This window comes from Chelonia mydas, chromosome 22 (genome assembly GCF_015237465.2).
Source record: "Chelonia mydas isolate rCheMyd1 chromosome 22, rCheMyd1.pri.v2, whole genome shotgun sequence".
In the NCBI taxonomy this organism is placed as follows: Eukaryota; Metazoa; Chordata; order Testudines; family Cheloniidae; genus Chelonia; species Chelonia mydas.
In genome coordinates, this window is record NC_051262.2 from 6,001,449 (window position 1) to 6,021,637 (window position 20,189).

Below are 20,189 nucleotides of genomic sequence, written 5' to 3' on the forward strand. Positions count from 1 at the left end.
ATTTTCCTTTCTTTGCATTCTGATTCTGCATTTAGCAGTGCAGTAATTTATACTAATTTGCAAAGCACTTTCCTTTGCTAAGGTGAGGACGAATGTGCTGTTCCAATTCCTTTTCTAATCAACTCCCAAAATCTAATTCAGAATCCACAAAACTTCTGCTTTTTAAAAGCTGTGAAGAAAACCCAAACCATCCTCTGTTCATTTGTAGTAGTTCTGAGTCTGATCAGAAGCTTTATCTGCTAACAGGGTTCACATTTTACCTCTGGACTGTCCTTCAGGGCATCGGAGCGGGGTAGCTCTGAGAGCTGAGAGAAACGCCGATCATAGATACATAGGTGGAGATGTTTATCGAGTACTCTGAAATCTTCATAACTCCGTTTCACAATCCAGCTCTTGCCCTGCATAGAGAGAGAAAAGCATCACATCAGACCACTTTGATCAGGAGCGTAAAATGACAATCCTAGCAGAAGCAAAGGGAGGCACTGCTTTCTTTGCTGCCAGTCTTCCCTTATGCAATACATGGATGTAAATAAAAGATGTCCAGTTATTTTTATTTTAAGCTTTAGTATGGAACAGTTTAAAAACACAGTGAAACAAGTTCACCCCTGGTATTAATCCTCCAACTTCAGTGTACACAAATCTACGCCAATGGGAGGGGTTCTCCCATTGGTGTAGATAATCCACCTCCCTGACAGGCGGTAGCTGGGTTGATGGAAAGATTCTTATGTCGACCTAGCACTGTCTACATGGGTCTTTGGGTCAGTTTAATTATGCCGCTCAAGGGTGTGAACTTTTCACTCCCCTGACTGACGTAGTTAAACCAACCTAATTTTGTAGTGTAGATCAGGCCAGTAATGTTATATCAGGGCTAAATTTGCCTTATTAACTCTAAAAGACATACATAAAACCCATTTGTTCCCTCTGCTTACCTAACAAGGTTTTCATACTGTGCCCACCCCACAGGGGATCTGACTGTGTGCCAGTGAAAATGTAAACTACAAGAAGCTGTCAAAAATGTCAGAGCTTAGTGGCTGCAGTTGGGCTCTGCAGAGACTCAAGAGTCCACCAACACAGATCTGATGGCAGGATTGGGGCCTGTACTATTTGTGGCAGAGTTTACGGGGCAGAGCCTCAGCTGAAATCAGTGCAGCTAAGATAATTTATGTTGGCTGCGCATCTGCCCCTAAGTATATCATTTTCCCAGTTTAAAATATTGACAAAATACATTTCATAACCATGCAGTAAATTGGATAACTACAGTTCCAAGGGTTAGGTTTTCATTCTGCTGCATCCAGAGACAAGGAAGCAAAATGCTACCATAGCAACAAGGTGTAATTTACTTTTGTGAAACCTTTAATACACAAGTCCCATATTCCAAGTGCTTCATGGCCTATTACAATCAATAACAAGTGCTGTACTAATACAGAAGTTTACAGCTTCAAAGCACTTTATGAACCATAATTAATCCTCTGAACACCCTTCTGAGGGAGGTAGGTTATGTTACCTCCAGTTTACAGACAGGAAAACTGAAGCAGGAACGAAGGATCAACCCAAACCTCACCATGTCCCGTTCCATGTGCAAGGCACACTTCTTTGACCTGCCTTTTCCAATACAAACAAAAAGCAGCATGGACGTGGTTTTTTTTTTTTTTTTTTTTTTTTTAAATCCCTACAAAACAAAACTACACTGAGCATGTAATTCTCCCTCTGGGGAGATGAGGATAAAAAACAACGAACATATGGCAGATGTTATTCCTGTCGCTTAATGCATGACTGGAAAGTGCTCACATATTACAGTGATGAAGGCAGTATAAGAATTTCAGTAGAACAGAATCACGGAGAGGAGAAGTGAATTACTCAAGGTCACCACCAGACTCTTAAGTAGTGCTTTTCATCAGCAGATCTAAAAGTGCTTTACTTCACATAATGAGATAGTGCAGTGCTATTATCCCCATTGCACAGAGTGGGGATGGAGGCACAGAGAGGCTAAGTAACTTAGCCAAGGTCACACAGGAAGCTTGTGACAGAGCAAGGAATTGAACCCAGGTCTCCCAAGACCTAGACTAGTATCCTAGCCACTGAACCAGCAAACCCATGGGAAAGAGCCCGGGATTAAAACTGGAGAGGGATGCATAAGAACAGTCAATACACACAATGGCAAGATATATGGTACAGTGGGTGAAGTGGGATTCGAGAATCAACCACCACCACCCAAAAAAAAAAAAAAAAAAAATGAGAACTTGCCACCTTATTTATTTATGTTTTTAAATCAAAGGGGTACATTTGTAGATCTGCTGGAATTAAGTGTCCAAAATACGGCCAGTGGGCCAAAGACAGCCCATGGAGATCTAGATTCCAGACTGTGGCTTCCTTCCCCTGTAGCACAAAAGGGGCAGCCAGCGCAGACTATGGACAACTTCATACAAGCAGCCTTTTGCTCAGACCAAGACAGAGGACTGCCTGCAAGGATCTGCAGTCTCCACAGGCTTAGCAGCTCTCTATTAAAGATTAAGCTGGGTAAAACAAAATGAAAAAATCAATAAAAGATACCGAATACTTAACTAGTATCATGTCTCAAATAAGACAAAGATTTTTACATTTATGGCTGTGTTTTATCTCAGCCAAAGTAAGTGACCTAAGGAGATCTTATTGCCACAAAACAGCCCATGCTATCCTGACGATTATTAAGATGGTCTCACACGCTATTGAGCCAGCTGATGATAAATGTCCACTCTGCAACCTGGGATTTACCTCATTTTTTCAGAATCATAATTTGCTATTTTTAGCAGTTAAATCCAAATTTATTTGCCAAGGAAGTGCAGGTATCACTTTTATGGCAGTTAATACAGAGAGGTTCTACACAAGCCATAAATCCAGCCCCATAATCTCATCCATAGCACTAGCTATTTTCTGTCTAAATCATTTATGATGGTTAAAGCTCCAGACAACCAATATTGTACTTAAAACTCCACTTTCATACCACAAGCATCAGTCAGTATTTCAGAAGCCCGAAGAGGTGGCCCTTTATCTCTCAGCAAATTAACAACATGACCCTCAGCTGAGCCACATCTGGTCACCCCATACCAAAAAAAAAAAAAAAAAAAAAAAAAAAGAAAGAAAGAAAAGAAAAAGATCAAGAAATTGTTGCAGTGCTTGTAGTTTGTTTTTGCCAGCTGCATTTTAACAGGACATTCCCATGAAGTCCTGAAGGCTACTTGTTCAAAGGACAAGAAGTCATCACAACATGCCTCAGTTCTTGATTATTACTGTGTCATTAATGACAATGCCTCCCCGATATCGTATCCTTAAATACTGGCCTGCTGCAGGGATACAGCATCTCTCAGTCATAATTAAGATAAAAAGACCTGAATTTACAAGACAGGAATTGCTGGGGTCAGCAAACACTACTGTACTGACCAGCAGTGTGTGCTGAATTGGAAGAGAACAAATGAAGAGAACAAAATTTTTTTTTTTTTTTTTTAATGGAACAGATTCTTCATCCTGTGAGCAACTAGGCTACTGGTAGTTACTAAATTTAACAGATTAATGTATGGATGGATTCTACACTCACTGGACTCTCTGTAACCTCAACATCGGTCAGAACAATGGGCACCCCCCTTTGACAGAACAAGAGTGACTCTGATGTGTAAATACAGAAAAGTTTGTCAGGGTAGTGCTTCACAGACCGTTGCCTCGGAGACACCTGTTCCAATGTAGGAAGAGCAAATATTTCCTTAAACTCTACAGCTTTGAGCCTGCAAAAACTTACACATGTTCATTTTACACATGCAAGTAACTTCAATGAGTAATTCTTTGCAGGTTTGGGGCCTAAATAGTTAATGTTTAAGAAAAAAAGTACAGAGGCATGTTTCTTCGGGATGCAGTTTAATTTCACAGGCAGGAAATCTTTGCAGCTGGCTAGCAAGGAACTGGACACCATTTAGGGAGGCTGTGTGCCATTACCACATCTGATCGCATCTCCAGTGGGTGGTCAATACAAATTAAATCAGCTTCCTGGACCGTTTTCCCAGGATAAAACAAGTAGTAAGGTATTTGACTTAAGCTCCCAGCCAGACTTCTAGAGTTACAGGACAATAGTGAACCAGTGATACATTAATTACATCAAAAATAGCATCACACTCTTTGATACTGACAACAACAACAAAAGAAGTTGCATGTTTTATTCCACTTTGCCAGAAGGGTTTGCAGAAGTAAATTGTTTTATTCAGCAGTTTACTGAAACCACAGAAACAAGAAACAGAAAATAACTATTAACGCAGCCTCACGGTGCCGACCTCATGTTTGCCAGTGTAGGTGTTATCACAAAGCTAAGCATTAAGGGTGTTGATAAAACACACTGAAAAGTAGGAGTGATGTCTTTTCATTCTAGCTGGATCTCCCTAAATTGCTCCTCAATGTCAATTCCAACTCAGCTGCTAGTTTCCCCATCACCAGCTTTTGTTTGTTTCTCGTTTTTCACTTTGATTTCGAGCTGACCCTGATTCAGAAAAGCTTCTTTGCTCAGAATATTTAAGCATATGGTTAACTTTAAACACATGCTTGAGTCCTACTGAAGTTAAGGGGACATACGCATGTGCTTAAGTATTTTCCTGGATCAGGGCCTGTGTCTGCAAATCCAGGGACTATTCACTTCCAAGGAGTCATGCCTGTTCAGAAATCACAACCTCGCCCTTTCCCACTCACTGCTGTGTGGAATTTATAATACTCTCTGCTCCAAGGGCAGGGTAAAATTTCAGGGCATTGCATGAAGCTTATTTCTCACACTTTAGCTCAGTGAGAAGAAATGTCACGCTAAACATGATTACAGATTACTGAACTCACTCTTTAATATCCACTGTGCCAGAGACTTGAACTTTCCGTGAGTGAGACCCTTATGCTGTATGAGTTCATAAGGTGCTATTCATGCTGTACATTTAGAGGGACAAAGATTCACAGCCACCGCCCCTCAAACCAATATTTTTAGCTCCTCGGCTCAATGGCATAAGAGGGATGACAGGTGGCCATAGTTCATTCGGTGATATTTCCTCAAAGATGTCAACACACAGAAGCAACTTTCTTTTTTATTTTCAAGTTCAGAGCACACACTGCTTGAGGGGGCCTTACAGCTGGCGTCATTCATGACGGAATTACACTGCTGTGCCTCCCTGTTATTGTTTGGCTGGGGGGGAAAAGCAATTCTCTCTCATATTTGTACGCCCATTTCACTCCCACCCCACACTAAAGCAGCACTTCAAACCATATGGCTGGTCTCCTCTCCACAGAGGGTCTGATCACTTTCGAGAGCAGCTCCCACAAGCCTGAGAAGAGGTAAATTCAGGAATAGTTTTAGTGCTGGCTTAGCTGCCTTCACTTAGAATCTGGCAAGCTGCAGCACTCCCCCATTTGCATTCTGAATGGTCTACAATCAGCTCTGCTTTTGCTGAATGCTAAGGTGAAGTGAGCCGCCAAGAAAGAAAACAACAGGTTGCCCCATTCTCCAGATATGTGAAATGTACTGCCAAAAATAAAAGCACTGCCTTTCCACCAGGATTGTTATTTGGGGAGAGGTCCTGTTCGCAACCAACAACACTAATTACACTTGGAAATTTTATAATTTCTTCAAACTTATCAACACAAAACACAGAGATGCCCAAGCACTAAAACAGAGACTGGGACCCACCTCCCCCCTATTTATGACCATATGTCAAATCATGTGCTTCCAGGTGGGACAGTCAGGATAGGACTCCTTTTATTCCCATCAATAAAACTCCAAACCAACCAGACAAGTTGCTACTGAGCCCCAGGATATGTTGTCCCAGGGATTGCACATGCGCTCTCCGTAGTGTCGCCATGAATTTTTTTTTGTTTGTTTTTATAGATGGGGAGATTGTTCTTTTCAGGTTCAGATTCTCAGGCATCCTGAATTCCTGACAGAAATCATGAAATTACATGGGTACCCCATGTACAATGTCAGTCAGCATGGAGAGAGAGACAGGAAAACGAGAAAAAAGTAACTGCTAAAAGACATTTGGCTCTGACCCTAGAGTAAGAAAACTGGAAAGATGCCAGAATTCAACTGGACGGTTTTACTCTGCCATGGGGGTGACTGACAGCTGTCTGGGTTTGAGGGTCTGGATGTTAATCCCCTACAACCCTTCCTCCCTTTATTGTAAATCACAGTGGAAAATGGCTTAGAAAATTAGTCAAAACACAGAACAAACCTGATAAAATCTACTACTTATAGTTTATTCAGAAAGTGTTTCCATCTGGTACTATAGGTGGCTTTATCAAGGTTTAAGTCTTTGTACTGAAATCCTTCAGACGATTTCACACCTTCTAGTGTATTACTATAACTTTCTGGAAATTAAACATAACTGTAAAACTAACACAAAGTGAGTGGAGTTTGACTGAGGCGGATGAAGAAGCTTGTCAGTAAAGTCTATCCTCTGCTCAGAATGGAATATGAAGAAGAACTTGCTCTCAATTTTGTGTGTGTTAAATTATGTTGCAAGCCATCCCATGAATTCAGAAAACAGGTAGAAAATTGCTTAATCTAGCAGGACTGGCTGGGCATGTTTCCACTGTGCTGCAAAGATGGAAGAGTAAAGTTCCACTATCAATCTCTGCTTCTCACTTCGGACTTGCCTACACAGGAATTCCAAAGTGAGTTACACTAAAGCGAACTAAGGCCATTTTACTTCTGAATGAGACCATCCACACGGGGGGTGGTTTGATGTGAGGGCCGGTCTATTCTACAAAGTTAGGTCGGCTTAACTACATTGCTTAGAACTATGAAAAATGTCATGCATTGTGTGATGTCATTAAGCTGGCCTAAGCCCCAGTGTACACAGCGCTAGGTCAATGGAAGAATTCTTCTGTCAACCTAGCTATCGCCTCTCAGAGAGGTGGACTTAGTAAGGTGACAGAAGAACCCTTCCCAGCTCTGTGGTAAAGGTCTACACTACAGCAACAGCTGTGTTTCTAATCTAGACATACCCTCAGTGTGCCCATGTAGATACTCCCTTAGTGTCTGCAGCAGCCCCTGAAGGAGAGTTTAGAAATAGCATGAACAGCCTCTAGAGATTTCCATGCTGATACGGAGAGGCAGTGGATGAATGATGTTGAGAGAAACCAATAAGCTTTAAAAAGGATTGAATGACGACAAACCTCAAGACTCCATTTGGAGTAGTGCAGGATGGACCTGGGAAGGAAGCTGTGGCAAGGAGGAGAAGGGGAATGCTCACATTACCCAGGCTGTCAGACATGGAAGCAATATAAGAAAGACCAACATATTTGTTTGGGGCATCCTGACTGGCCTTATTACGTTATTAAATCTTTAACATATGAACAACACAGCAAAGTTAACTAATTATAAACAGGCAAATGTGAAGATTTTCATATGAACCACTAAACACCTCCTTCTAAACACCCAAAACACCTCCTCTGTTTCTCCTCCGGCCTCCCACAAACCCACTTCCATGACCTCTTTATTCCAAATGGGACCAGAAGCAGATACACTGAGAAGATACTTGGATGACTAGGTTATCACTATTTCTGGCCCAAATGAAAGCAACAGAAATCTACTGAGGACTGTTCTCTTCTGAGTTCCAACTCATTCTGGAGAAAAACAGGGTCAGATAAGCTGATAGGATGAGTATGCAGAGTTGTGTATGCTAATCTGAAATGAGCAACTGAATCTTTTGAATGTCCCCTCATCACGCAAAGGAATAAGCTTTGCAAGAAATATCCAGCCACCAGGCAAATGTTCTGTCCAGTATTTTCTGGGGCAATTATTTTGCGGAGCTGCAAAGGAACAGGAGCATATAAACAGTGGAACATACAAACAATGCATTGCATTTGAAGCTGTGATGCTCAAATGTTGTCTTCTGAATAAGTCTGTTTTGGAAAGGCAGAGACCTAAAGCTCTTGCAATTTGAAATGAGATTTACATCTCTCAACGCCTTAATAAAATTCCCTTCCCTCCTTATGACTTGTAATTTAAACAATCCAATACCAATCATCTCCTTAGTGAAATTATATGGTAAGAGCAATGGGTCAGAGAGACTTGGGGCAGGGGGAGAAAGGGAAGAGAGAAAGCTGTGGCAGGAGACTGCATTTCTACACATCAGAAAATTAACTCAGAACCCAATGTGAGCTTGCACCACAGAGGAAATGCTTCAAAGCCACCAACAAGACTGACTGCTAAGCAATGGGAATGAAAACGCTACCCATCTAAAGGTATCAAGGCAGTGAATGAATGGGTATCTATTTATAGATCACTACACACACACACACACACATTTTTATTACATATATGTAAACAGAATAATGCATTGACCCTGTCTCTTCTCCTGGACAGGTCAGATACTGCAAGAGTAATTACTTGGCACTTTTCATAATGTGCTTTACAAAGGTGAAGTAAGCATCATTACCAGCTATTTGACAAATGGGTAACTTTGAAAGTGACTTGCTCAAGGTGACCCACAGAGACAGTGGCAGAGCTGGAAATGGTACTCAGGTTTCTTGATTCTCACTTCCATGTCTCATTCACTAAACTAAGTTGTCTCTCTTTTTTTTTTTAAACGGAAGAATGAAGCACATTATTTACTAAAACTGATTTCCACGGAGAAAATCTACTAAAAATAGTTTAGCATTCAAAAAACTTTTGTTTCAAAAATCAGTGATGGTTGCTAGGATTATGCGCTGCTGTCACTTATCACATCATTTACAAAAACCAGGCACTTAAATGCATGGAAAGGATTAGACATGATATATCTGACACTGCTCACACCACAAACACACAACTTATTCCTGTCAAATACAAATAAATACACCTTTCATTATAAGAGAAGGGGAAACAAGGATTTTCAAAATCTTTGCCGGACATTACCACCATTATCCCTCTCGCTTGATTTGCCAAAGACATTTCACAAGCTAACGGTATAGATAAAAACTAAATTAGGCTGAAATAAACATGATGTGCTGTCATCACAGCCTGATGTCAGTGAGCCCCTGCCTCTGTCTGCATTTAGGAAGCAAGAGCAGCAAGAGCATTGGGGTCTTTGCTGTACGAGGCAGGCTCAGGGGTTCACCTGTGCAGCACACCTTGCAGAAACAGAGCTCTAGGACCAGATGGTAAACTCATCACAGCAGTGTGCATGTCCTGTGAAGAAGGGCCCTGTGTAGCTTGAAAGCTGTCTCTCTCACCAGCAAACACTGGTCCAATAAAAGATACTTCTCCCATCTTGTCCATGTCATTTTTTGAGCATATACAAATAAATAAATCTGTTGAAGCACCCATATTAATTTATGAGAGATGCTGTAGAGGATGGACACTTTCTAGGGCATTTTAAAAGACAGAAAGCATCACCAACTAACAGCTCTTTCAAAGCTGTATGTGACAAGAAGTCAAGAAAAGAGGCAGTGGGGTAGAATATTAAATACAGCGCACACATCAGAAGAAATCCAGGAAGGTTTGCAGAAGTTTTGTAACCAGGGCAGTAGCCAACTTGGAAAAATAGCTGCTTTTTTGGCAACCGCACACATTGGTTTTTAAGAAGAAACAGATTGAATAGTGGCACCAAAACCTAAAAGATGGAACATTTAAGGTACGTAATTTTTAACGACTAACACCACAAATGGGGACTATTTAAAGGTGAGCCACAAAGCTTAAATAAAATAAATAAATAAAAATAAAATGTCTTAAGACCACAAATCATGGAGATCAACAAATCGTGGAGACCAACACTGTTCTTGAAGCTCTTTCAGAACAGGGCATCAGCGGGAAATATATCACATTACTAAAGGAAGCGAACTCTGGCTGCAGCACGGATATATCACTGTTCTTCAATACTAATCGCACCACAATAGTGGCCACCTGTTATAACAACCAAAAAAATTTTCAGCTCCATTTATTGCAAGTCTCGGGCTATCTGGTGTTTTTCTTAAAGCCCCAGCTCCTGGAATCAGACGGTTACATGAAAATCTCAGCTTTCATTACAAAAAAAAAAATTTAAGGTCTTAGCCCTCATGGTTATGGATAGAAAGCTTAAAAACATGACCCCTAACAGCTCAAAGAACAGAAGACATATAAAAAGAATGAATTTTTAATTATATACATATTTTTACCTGCAATCTCATGCACATCAACACCACTTTACATACCTTAAGGACCACTATGGCTTTGTCTACATGGGAGAAATTGATCTGTATCAGCTGTTTCGCTATATTTTAGCTATTCTGGAATAACTATCCTGTGCGGACACTTCATTCCAGAATAAAAGTGATTTTATTCCAGATTAAATACTCAGCTACATAAATGCAGTAAATATTCTTGAATAAAGTCACTTCCTTCAGAATAGACTGTCCACATGGAAAGCTAGTCATTCTGGACTAGCTACTGCAGAACAGGTATTCTAGAACAGCTATGCGGGTCAATTTCCTCATGTAGACATGCCCTATCTTGTGAAAGCTATCCACAGATGATAAACAGCAAGATAGCTAAGAAAAGCAGGAACACCCACCAGAAACCTCTTCTCATTTTGGATTTCCACCAAGACCAGGTCTTGGAACAGCTATACTACGAGAAAAATCGTAGAGAAACTGTTGGGCTGTGATGCATTCACACTTGTTTAATTATGGGGCACAAATCAATGTCTCTTTAGAGCACTTAAAGCCAACTGTTCTTTTCAATTTGTGGTTGAGCCCAGCCTTGCCCTACAAGTACCACATTACAATCAGAAGCCCTGCCAAAAGGCATCGCTCACAGAAAGAAATCATAATCACTAGCCAGTCCGTTCACTTTTGCTCCAGATCTAAATGGAATACATTTGGATACAAGAAGATTGATCTCTCTAATTCAAAGTTTTCTCTGCTGGCACAATGCACAAGGAACATGACATGGACTATCTACCATATAATTGTCAAAGCCTTTATTGCTTCAAAAAAAAAACTTTCAAGATTTTGCATTTTATTCTGAGAAATTTATTCTTTATTTATTCTTGCTCATCCTCCCTTCTTGACCAGCACTGTGTCTGGGTATTCCTTCAGCCCTTCTGGCAGGTTTCCATCCACAGAACGACGCACACACTGCATATTAATCAGAAGGGGTCGTGTGTCCCTCATTGATCTCCATCCTTGGACACTTGGACAGCAGCTTAGACCAATGTAAATCTTATGAACTGGTCAGCTGCTATCCTGGGTGTCACCCCTTCTGAGACACAAATGCCACCATCCTGTTAGTCTCTAGGGTGCCACAAGTACTCCTTTTCTTTTTGCGAATACAGACTAACACGGCTGCTACTCTGAAACCAACCTCAAACTAATTCATTGGATAACTTCTGCACTAGGATTGGAAGCGAAAACCGTATGAGCTCACAGCATTGCTGGCCTGTGCCTTTGTTTGGTAAGCCAAAATGACAGCTTTAAAAGTGTACCTAATTTTGCATCTACTGAAAATATTTGCTGTAGTACAGACAGTTCCATGAAACTGTATTTATCACAGCAGTTTGAATCAATAAATACTCAACCACTCATTTATACGCCATTCAAACCAAAACCAAGTGCAACTACGATCCTGTCATTATAGCTGAGCTGTGCAAAAGCCAAGAATAGCAGGAGGCAACATTGTCCCCTTTGCTTCACCAACATATATTTAAATGAGAAATGATCAAAGGAAGCCATGAATGGAAAAGTTAACCGTAAGAGATTGGGAACCAAAAAAATGAAAGGGGAAAGTTCTGCAAGCGGACAAGTTTACACACAGGAGGGCAACGGTTGCTCAGTGGCTGGGATGGAAGCAGGGGACAAATGACACTAGCGATTGGGCAGTGAACCCTAAGAAGCCCAGATAACACACACATACCAGTATAAGACAACAGTATATTGTTCTAATAATTGATGTGGAGGACAGTGGGTACAGGAAACCATCAGTACATCTTCAGTAACACAGGTCAGTAAAACATTGCCAGTGGATTCAGTGCATCCTATCATAGGAGATATGAGAGGAGCAATAACTTCAGGACTCCTGCTCCATAGGGTGTCAGTTTCTAAAAACGTATTTGCAGTGTAACTGGTGAAAGAGGGTCATCGGTGTCACTACCTGATCTCTTCATACCAGACAACTTCATACGTAGCGTGTAGGCACTGTGCAAAACCATCAGCTGAAATGTAAGGGGAGGCTTCAGAATAAATGGCAGTTCTGAACCATGGGAGAAAATCCTCTCTACTCCCTTGAACTGATATTCTATTACTATAGATTCACAAATTGCAAGGCCAGAAGGGACCATTCTGATCATCCAGTCTGACCTCCTGCATAGCACAGGCCAGAGAACTTCCCCCAACATCATTCCTAGACCAGATTTTTTTAGACAAACATCTGATCTTGATTTAAAATTGGTCAGTGATGGAGAATCCCCTACAATCCTTGATAAAGTGTTCCAATAGTTAATTATTCTCTCAGTTAAAAATGTAGGCCTTATTTTCAACCTGAATTTGTCTAGCTTCAACTTCCAGCCATTGGATCATACACCTTTCTCTGCAAAACAGATTGAGCTCTTTGAGTCTATCATGATAAGGCTGTTTTCCAATCCTTTAATCATTCTCATGGCTCTTCTCTGAACCCTCTACAATTTATCGATATCCTTCTTGAACTGTGGGCACCAGAACTGAATACAGTATTCCAGCAGCAGTCGCACAAGTGCCAAATATAGCATTAAAATAATCCCTCTACTCCTACTTGAGATTCCCCTGTTTATGCATCCCAGGATTGCATTAGCTCTTTTGGCCGCAGTGTCATATAGGGAGCTCATGTTCAGCTGATTATCCACCACCAAGCCCAAATCTTCTTCAGAATCACTACTTCCCAGGATAGAGTCCCCCATCCTGTAAGTTATGATCTACATTCTTAGTTCCTAGATGTATACATTTCCCCGCATTTAAATGTACTGTTTGCTTGTGCCTAGTTTACAAAGCAATCCAGATCACTCTGAATCAGTGACCTCTCCTCTGCTTTATTTACCACTCTCAATTTTTGTGCCATCTCCAAATTTTACCAGTGACGATTTTATGTCTTCTTCCAGGTCATTGATAAAAACATTAAATAGCACAGGGCCAATAATTGATCAATATGGGACTCCACTGGAAACACACCCACTTAATGACAATTCCCCTTTCACAACTACATTTTGAGACCTTTCAGTTAGCCAGTTTGTAATCTATTTAATGTGTGTCATGTTAATTTTACATTGTTCTAGTTCTTTTTAATCAGAATGTTGTGTAGGACCAAATCAAACACCTTAGAGACATCTTAAGTCTATTACATCAGCACTATTATCTTTTTATCAACAAAACTTGTAATCTTATCAAAAAAAGATATCAAGTCAGTTTAACAGGATTTGTTTTCTATAAAACCATGTTTATTTGCAATTGGAACGTTACCTCCCTTTAATTCTTTATTCATCAGATTCATATCAGCCATTACCTTGCCAGGGATCCATGTCAAGCTGACAGGCTTATAACTGCCTGAGTGATCCTGTTTACCCTCATTTAAAACTTGGCACAACATTAGCTTTCTTCCAGTCTTCTGGATCTTCCCCAGTGCTCCAAATCTTATTGAAAATCAACATTAACAGTCCATCCAGCTGATCAGCCAGTTCTTTTAAAACTCTTGGAAGCAAGTTATCTGGATTTGCTCATTTAAAGATGTCTAACTTTAGTAGCTGCTGTTTAACATCACCCAGAGATACCAGTGGAAAGGGGAGTGTCATTATGACCATATGACAAGACAATATAATCTGTTTCCCCCCCTAATACAGAACAGAAACATTTATTGAACATTTTGCCTTCTCTCCATTAATATTGATAATTCTACCATTTCCATCTAGTAATGGACCACCACTATTGTCAGGATTCTTTTTGTTCCTAATGTATTTAAAAAACTTGTTCTTATTGTCCTTAACTCTGCTGCCCACAGATTTCTCCTTGCGTCCCTTTACTTCCTTTACCAATTTTCTACATTTCCCACCTGCTGATTTATATTCATTATCATCAACTTTCACTTCCTTTCATTTTTATATATATTATACAGATGCCTTCACTTTCTTATGAAACCAGGTTGTTGTTTTTTTAACCAGTGCAGCCTTCTTCCTTGAGTATGGATTTTTGAGCATCTAGTAAGGTGTTCTTAAATAATTCCCAATTTTCAATCACATTTTTCTGATCAAGTTCTTCCTGCCAGCTAATCTGGCTCATAACTGTTTTCAACTTTGTGAAATTGGCCCTACTACAGCACCGTGTGTGTGTGTGTATTTTACTGGTGTGGACTTAATTCTACTTGCACATTATAAATGTGATCAAGTCATGATCACTTGTATCTATGCTACCATTAACATTTAGTTCTGTGATCATTCACTCTTCATCTGTTAAGACAAAGTCTAATAAAGAATTCTCCTGTGTTGGCTGCAACACTTTTTGAGTTAGGAAATTGTCATCTATAACATTTAGTAATTCCAGAGATGTTTTGTACTGGCAGCAGGAGACCTCCAGCATATGTCACTCACATTACAGGCCCCCCTGATCACAGAGCTTTTTTCCTAGACATTATGGTCTAGATAATACTGAGTGCCACCTCACTGCACATTTCTATGAGTCTATGATTATAGATAGGTGCACAGGAATGAGGTTGTCTTGTTCCCTAGTGTGTTACAGTGGTTGTTAGCAGACACCAATACGCCATCTTGTGCTTTATCTGTTAGGACATTGATCCATTAGCCTAGGATACTATTGGTGAATTTATACCTGAGTACCCATTTAACTAGGGGAGGTTTGGAGCAGGGTCTCTGTCTAAAAGCAAAAGGGCATGACACTCCACTGTTAATCCTGTTTAATGTGGTTGTTACGCCAATGAAATCATGGGCATTACACACATACGAAACCGAAGTGAAGATAGCAGTGAATCAATTCCATTGTCTCTAGTGATCATTATATAGATTAATGGATGTACTTAGCCTGTCCTAAACATCATCACCACGGCTACAGAGTAACAGACATTACAGATGATTAGATATGCCACTTGCCTTCTCTGTGGGCAAGAATCTGCAGTTCTTGGAAGTGTCTTAGCAAACCTCTGTTCTCTATTAATATCTCATCCCCTTCCCTTTTTATATTTAAAAAGCATGGAACAACCACTAACTTTGCAAAGACACTAACATAGTGATAGTGCATAGTGATTTGGCATCATCTTAACTTCCAGTAAATCCAAAAAAGCGGTTTTCAGTATACTTGCCAGCTTCGTAAATTCTGTATTAAGCTCAATTACTATTGTCACTTAGGTTTTATTTATTGTGTGTTTGGAGCTGAAAACATGGAGTACACCAGGGAGTTCATGAGCTAACACCAACAACAGACAACCATTCAGAGACAGTACTTTAGGTGATGGCTCAGTACAGCGCGGGGAAGGATTTTATTTGCTTTCCATTAATGGAAAAGAGACAGTGGACAGGGAATGAGCGCTGGGGCAGCAAACCTGGAAAAGACTGATCCAGCGACCCAACCCAAGCGAGCTGGGGAAATGGGAAGATGCATTAATGAAAAACAGCCCTTCACCTTTGAGAGGTGGGTTAGAACTGAGAGACTTCAGCTGAAATAAATGTATTTGATGAGGAACTGGAAGGAGAGGTTGGATATATCCTCGACCTATGAGGACCAAGGGCTGGGTTTTCAAAGGTCTTTAGGCACCTGAAGGATGTAGATAGGTGACCAGTGGGATTTTCAAAAACACCTAACCAACTTAGGCACTTCTGAAAACCCCACTAGGCACCTATCTACGTGTTTAGGTACCTAATGACTTTTAAAAATCTGGCTCCCATATTCCTGACAATTACAGAAGGGGAAAGGTGCAAAACGGATGGTTTCTGACCAGCACAATGGGACCCCACCACTCCTGAGGCCCTTTTGGACACTGTCGTCGTCATCAGCATTTACTAGGCATAACTACAGGTCTGAATGAAGCAAAGGAGAAGGGGACATGAGGAAGAGATGACTAAAGTGGAGTGAAATTTTTCAAACAGTTCAGTGATACAAAATGCAATTTTGGTTGACAAAAAAACCATTAGCAAATATGAGACAAATACTTTCAACCACTCATCATGGCCAGAGGAGGAGATGGTGGTGTTGTCATCGCTCCCATAAGAGCTAGCGGTAAAGCACTGACATGGGAGGTAGGAAGCAAGCTACTGAATCCCTGTCCTGGAACAGACCTGAAACAGCCTGTTTGGAGGCACTGAAAAGTTTCAGATTCAGTTTGACTGAAATCAATTCTCATTTTTCAGAATTGCCACCTAACCAAAAAAACCCAAACCAACAGGTATTCACCCACCTCTAGAAAGAACAATGGGGATCTAGCCCAAAGCAGATCAGTGCAAAGAACTGAAGGTGAAGTCTGTGTCCACTCTGGACTTTCTTCCTTAAAATGCCATGCCTTTGTTACTCCCCGTGCAACTCCTGCTGCTGACAACAGGACTAGATGACACAAAGGGTAAAACACCAGTGGTACATTGTCTACATTAATGCTCCTACCCTTGCTACCTGCAAAGGAACTGGACCAACTGGAAACTAGGGGAAAAGACCAGCATAGACAAGGCTGAAATAGAATGCAAGAGGCAAAAGTGCCGAAGTGCCAAATTCCTCATCAATTCCATGGAGAAATCACTTTCAGCCTATAAACTGCTCTTCAAATTTATCTCCTCTAACAGCAGCCATATTTCCATTCACAAAGCCCTCAACCTCAGCTCACATGCAATGTTCACATGCTTCCCACTTCTCTTTCACTTAGCACACTTCCAGTCAACAAACTACCCATCTAATCCACTCCACATGCCACAGCGAAGGCACAGAAGCATTTGCACTGTGCAGTAGCTGAACTGTGATTCCTAGAAAACTCTCAAAGTCCATGTCTATTTCACAGCGGCTACTGAAGCTGTGTCGCTGTAGTGTAGACACTTCTACATCAACGGGCCGGGGTGGGGTTGGTTTCAATCCAGGTATGTGATCCACCTTTCTGAGAGACAGGAGCTAGGTTGATGGAAGAATTCTACATTAGGAGTTAGGCCAGCCTAGCTACATTGCAGGGGTGCAAATGTTTTCACAGCTCTGAGTGATGTAGATAGGTCAATCTAATTTTTAGGTGTAGACTAGACCTAAGACTAAAATAGAAATGAGATACTAGAACAGATCAAGGAGTCCTTTGCTATGAGAACAAAATGATGTTTGCCTTTCAGATGATTGCTGAAGGCAGTGACACTCAGACTGCGGCTTGAGAGTCACAAGTGGCTGTTTAATGCATCTTTAATGCCACAGGCTGAGGAGGGGAAGGACGCATTTGGTGGGTAGAGGACAGTGTTTGAAAGAAATTCAGTGTTGGCCAAATGCAAAAGGTCAAAAGCTATAATAAAAAAAGAAACTTCACTGTCAAGTTTCTAAATGGAGTTTACAACGACATAAGGAAAAAATAAGTAATAGATTCTGACGGCACTTAACCAAGCATGGTTATCACAATCAAATACATGCTGGTCATGATGACAGACTCTTGATATTCTTCTTTCACATGTGCTATGAATATCACCTGGTTCACAATGTTTTAATCCACCGATCATTAATCTGAAATAAACCGTCTTACAGATAGGAACAATTACAAGTTTTTTAAAAAGGAGAGGGGGAGAGAGAGAGAGATGAACATCTTTATAAATAAGAGTTGCTCAGGAATTGTAACCACAAATTGGATATACTGACATTTTAAGACAGTGAATGGTTTATTAAAATTATCTTAAAAAGTAGCAGCAGAAATCCTATGCAAAGAATAAAAGAGAGAGATGAGAAATGCACCCAGTAGCAGATTCAGTGCTTGGTTGTTATCACTGACAAATGGAATCAGCAAAGCATGGCTCACGACATTTCTAGCATGAGTAAGATGTTCCCTTTTGTAAATATATATTCCAACTCTCCTCTTCCCACAAGCCACCTAGGATAGGGAGTCCTGGCTGTTCATCACACTCACATCCCATCTTTTCTGGCTCTCTCTTTACACTCCCCTTAAAGCATGTTATTGCCCCCACTCCTCTGCCTCTGGGATTCTGGATGGAATTCCCTTTGGAACCAAATCAACTCTATAAGAAGATATTGAATCTGGCAATGCAGAGAGCTACCACTAGCATAAACGTGCGTAACTGCCTTTCTCTACCATATCAAGAGTCTTATTCGTTCAAATAAAACTCACATTAAAGAGCATCGGCTGCCTTGCACAATGCGCAGAAACAGGACTAATTACTGTGCTGCCAACACACTACAGAACACAGCATCCAGCTCACTCACTGCCAATGTGAAGTCTACAGCCTGGCCTACACTAGAATATTAAGTCATCTTAACTACATTGCTCAAGGGTGTGAAAAATCCACATACCTGAGTGGCGTAGTTAAGCCAATTTAACCCCCAGCGTAGACAGTGCTAGGTCAATGGAAGAACTGCTTCTCAGGGAGGTGGATTACCTATATGGATGGGAGAACTCCTATTGGAGTTATGGAGGTATGGAGCCTTCTCACTTTGGTGTTAGTCTTGAAATTTTACCTGCTCTACAAAAAGGAGGCTCTTTTCTCAGGAACTGTGTTATTCACTGGAACCCACCCTGCAGGGCAGGTAAAATGTGAATGCTCCAGAACTGCACGGGGAAGGGGCTATTATAGTGAATCTGCAGTTAAAGGGACACCATCAATTTGAGTGCTAGTCAATTAAAAAAAAAAAGGATCAACAAATAGTTCCAGGTGCTTCTCCTGCCTCTGATTTCTCCTGCGATTTTCTGTGGTGTCACAACCCCACTTTCATACTCTAAAAGGATTTTCCCTCTCCGGTTGCTGTGTAAGGCCCCAGTTCAGCAAAGCACTTAAGTATGCATGTAAGCACATCCCAATTCAGCAAAGCATCTAAGCACAGGCTTAGATCTGAGCCTTTCATAGCAGGGCCCAAAAGATGCACCCGAAACAAAGGAAAGCAACTGACACGGAAAAACAATGAAAATGACTGAACAAAAAGTGATGTCAAATGCACAAAAGAAACAAACTAAAAAAATGGACAAAAATCTGTTTTCTCGCCCATTTCAATTATAATAATCATAGCTGCTTCTTGTAACAATTGTAGGGAAAAATGTCAGATACTAGAACACTGGTTTTCAAAGTGGGGTGCACATACCCCAAGGGATACGCCAGCTCTCGTCGGGGGTATGCAAGAAAAACCGTGTAACGCCAGACAACACATTTTATTTAGTAAGACTTGGCAATCTAATCATAAGTATTTTATGACTATCTCAGATAGGTCTAGACTACATTATCTGGAGAGGGATATGTACTCTAAAAAGCTTGAAAACCACTGCACTAGAGTGCTATTTGGAGTTGTCAAAGTTGTGACAATTTCTATCGCAGCCTGACTCTGCTATTTCCCCAGCTTTCATAAAACAGGCTACTTTAAATCTGAAATGCTGTTTGTTTAACCTTAAACTAGAATAGGTTTGGTTTTGTATTTGAATAATTAGATGGGCCATTTTTGCGGTAGAAGATTTTAAATTATATTGATAGTTTGGAAATTAGTCTAACTCGCAAGTCAAATAGATTTTGGCCTACAGATTTCAGATCTGCTTTACAATCCAACAAAAAAAACAACTGATAGGATTAGTTCAGCCTTCTTGTAGACCCTAATTTTTGTTTATTTCTCAGTGTACATTATAATCCGCATTAAATGTTTTGCGGAACTTGTATATTTTCTGCTTACCCCTGTGGAGCTTAAAAGGTTTGCAAGTACAGTCCATAGATTTTGAAGGGGCACAGGTATAGCCTGTCCATTCCAGAGGCCTCAGGCACTTCCTGTGGTCACTTAAAGCTCTGTGCTTATCACTATGGTTTGTCACTCCAAGTATTGTCTACAGAGTTTGCAAGGTTCACAGGCACATCACCTGTTTGAGGATTTTATACTGGTCTGTTTCCTAAAAGAAAGTCACCACTGTTATCTTTAGACAGATGAAGTGAGCTGTAGCTCATGAAAGCTTATGCTCAAATAAATTGGTTAGTCTCTAAGGTGCCACAAGTACTCCTTTTCTTTTTGCGAATACAGACTAACACGGCTGTTACTCTGAAACCTGTCTTTAGAGA

The 20,189-nt window shown here is 40.7% G+C and overlaps 1 protein-coding gene across 4 annotated transcripts in view; it reads right to left on the reverse strand.

Annotated features, from left to right (window-relative positions):
* ARHGAP32 (Rho GTPase activating protein 32) overlaps positions 1 to 20,189 on the reverse strand; it is a 266,577-nt gene that overhangs the window by 114,329 nt on the left and 132,059 nt on the right. For all 4 annotated transcript variants that reach the window (XM_037882261.2, XM_043534160.1, XM_043534161.1 and 1 more), the window contains one exon: positions 261 to 398. In XM_037882261.2, coding sequence (XP_037738189.1) covers positions 261 to 398 — 138 coding nt within the window. The remainder of the gene's footprint in view (positions 1 to 260; positions 399 to 20,189) is intronic.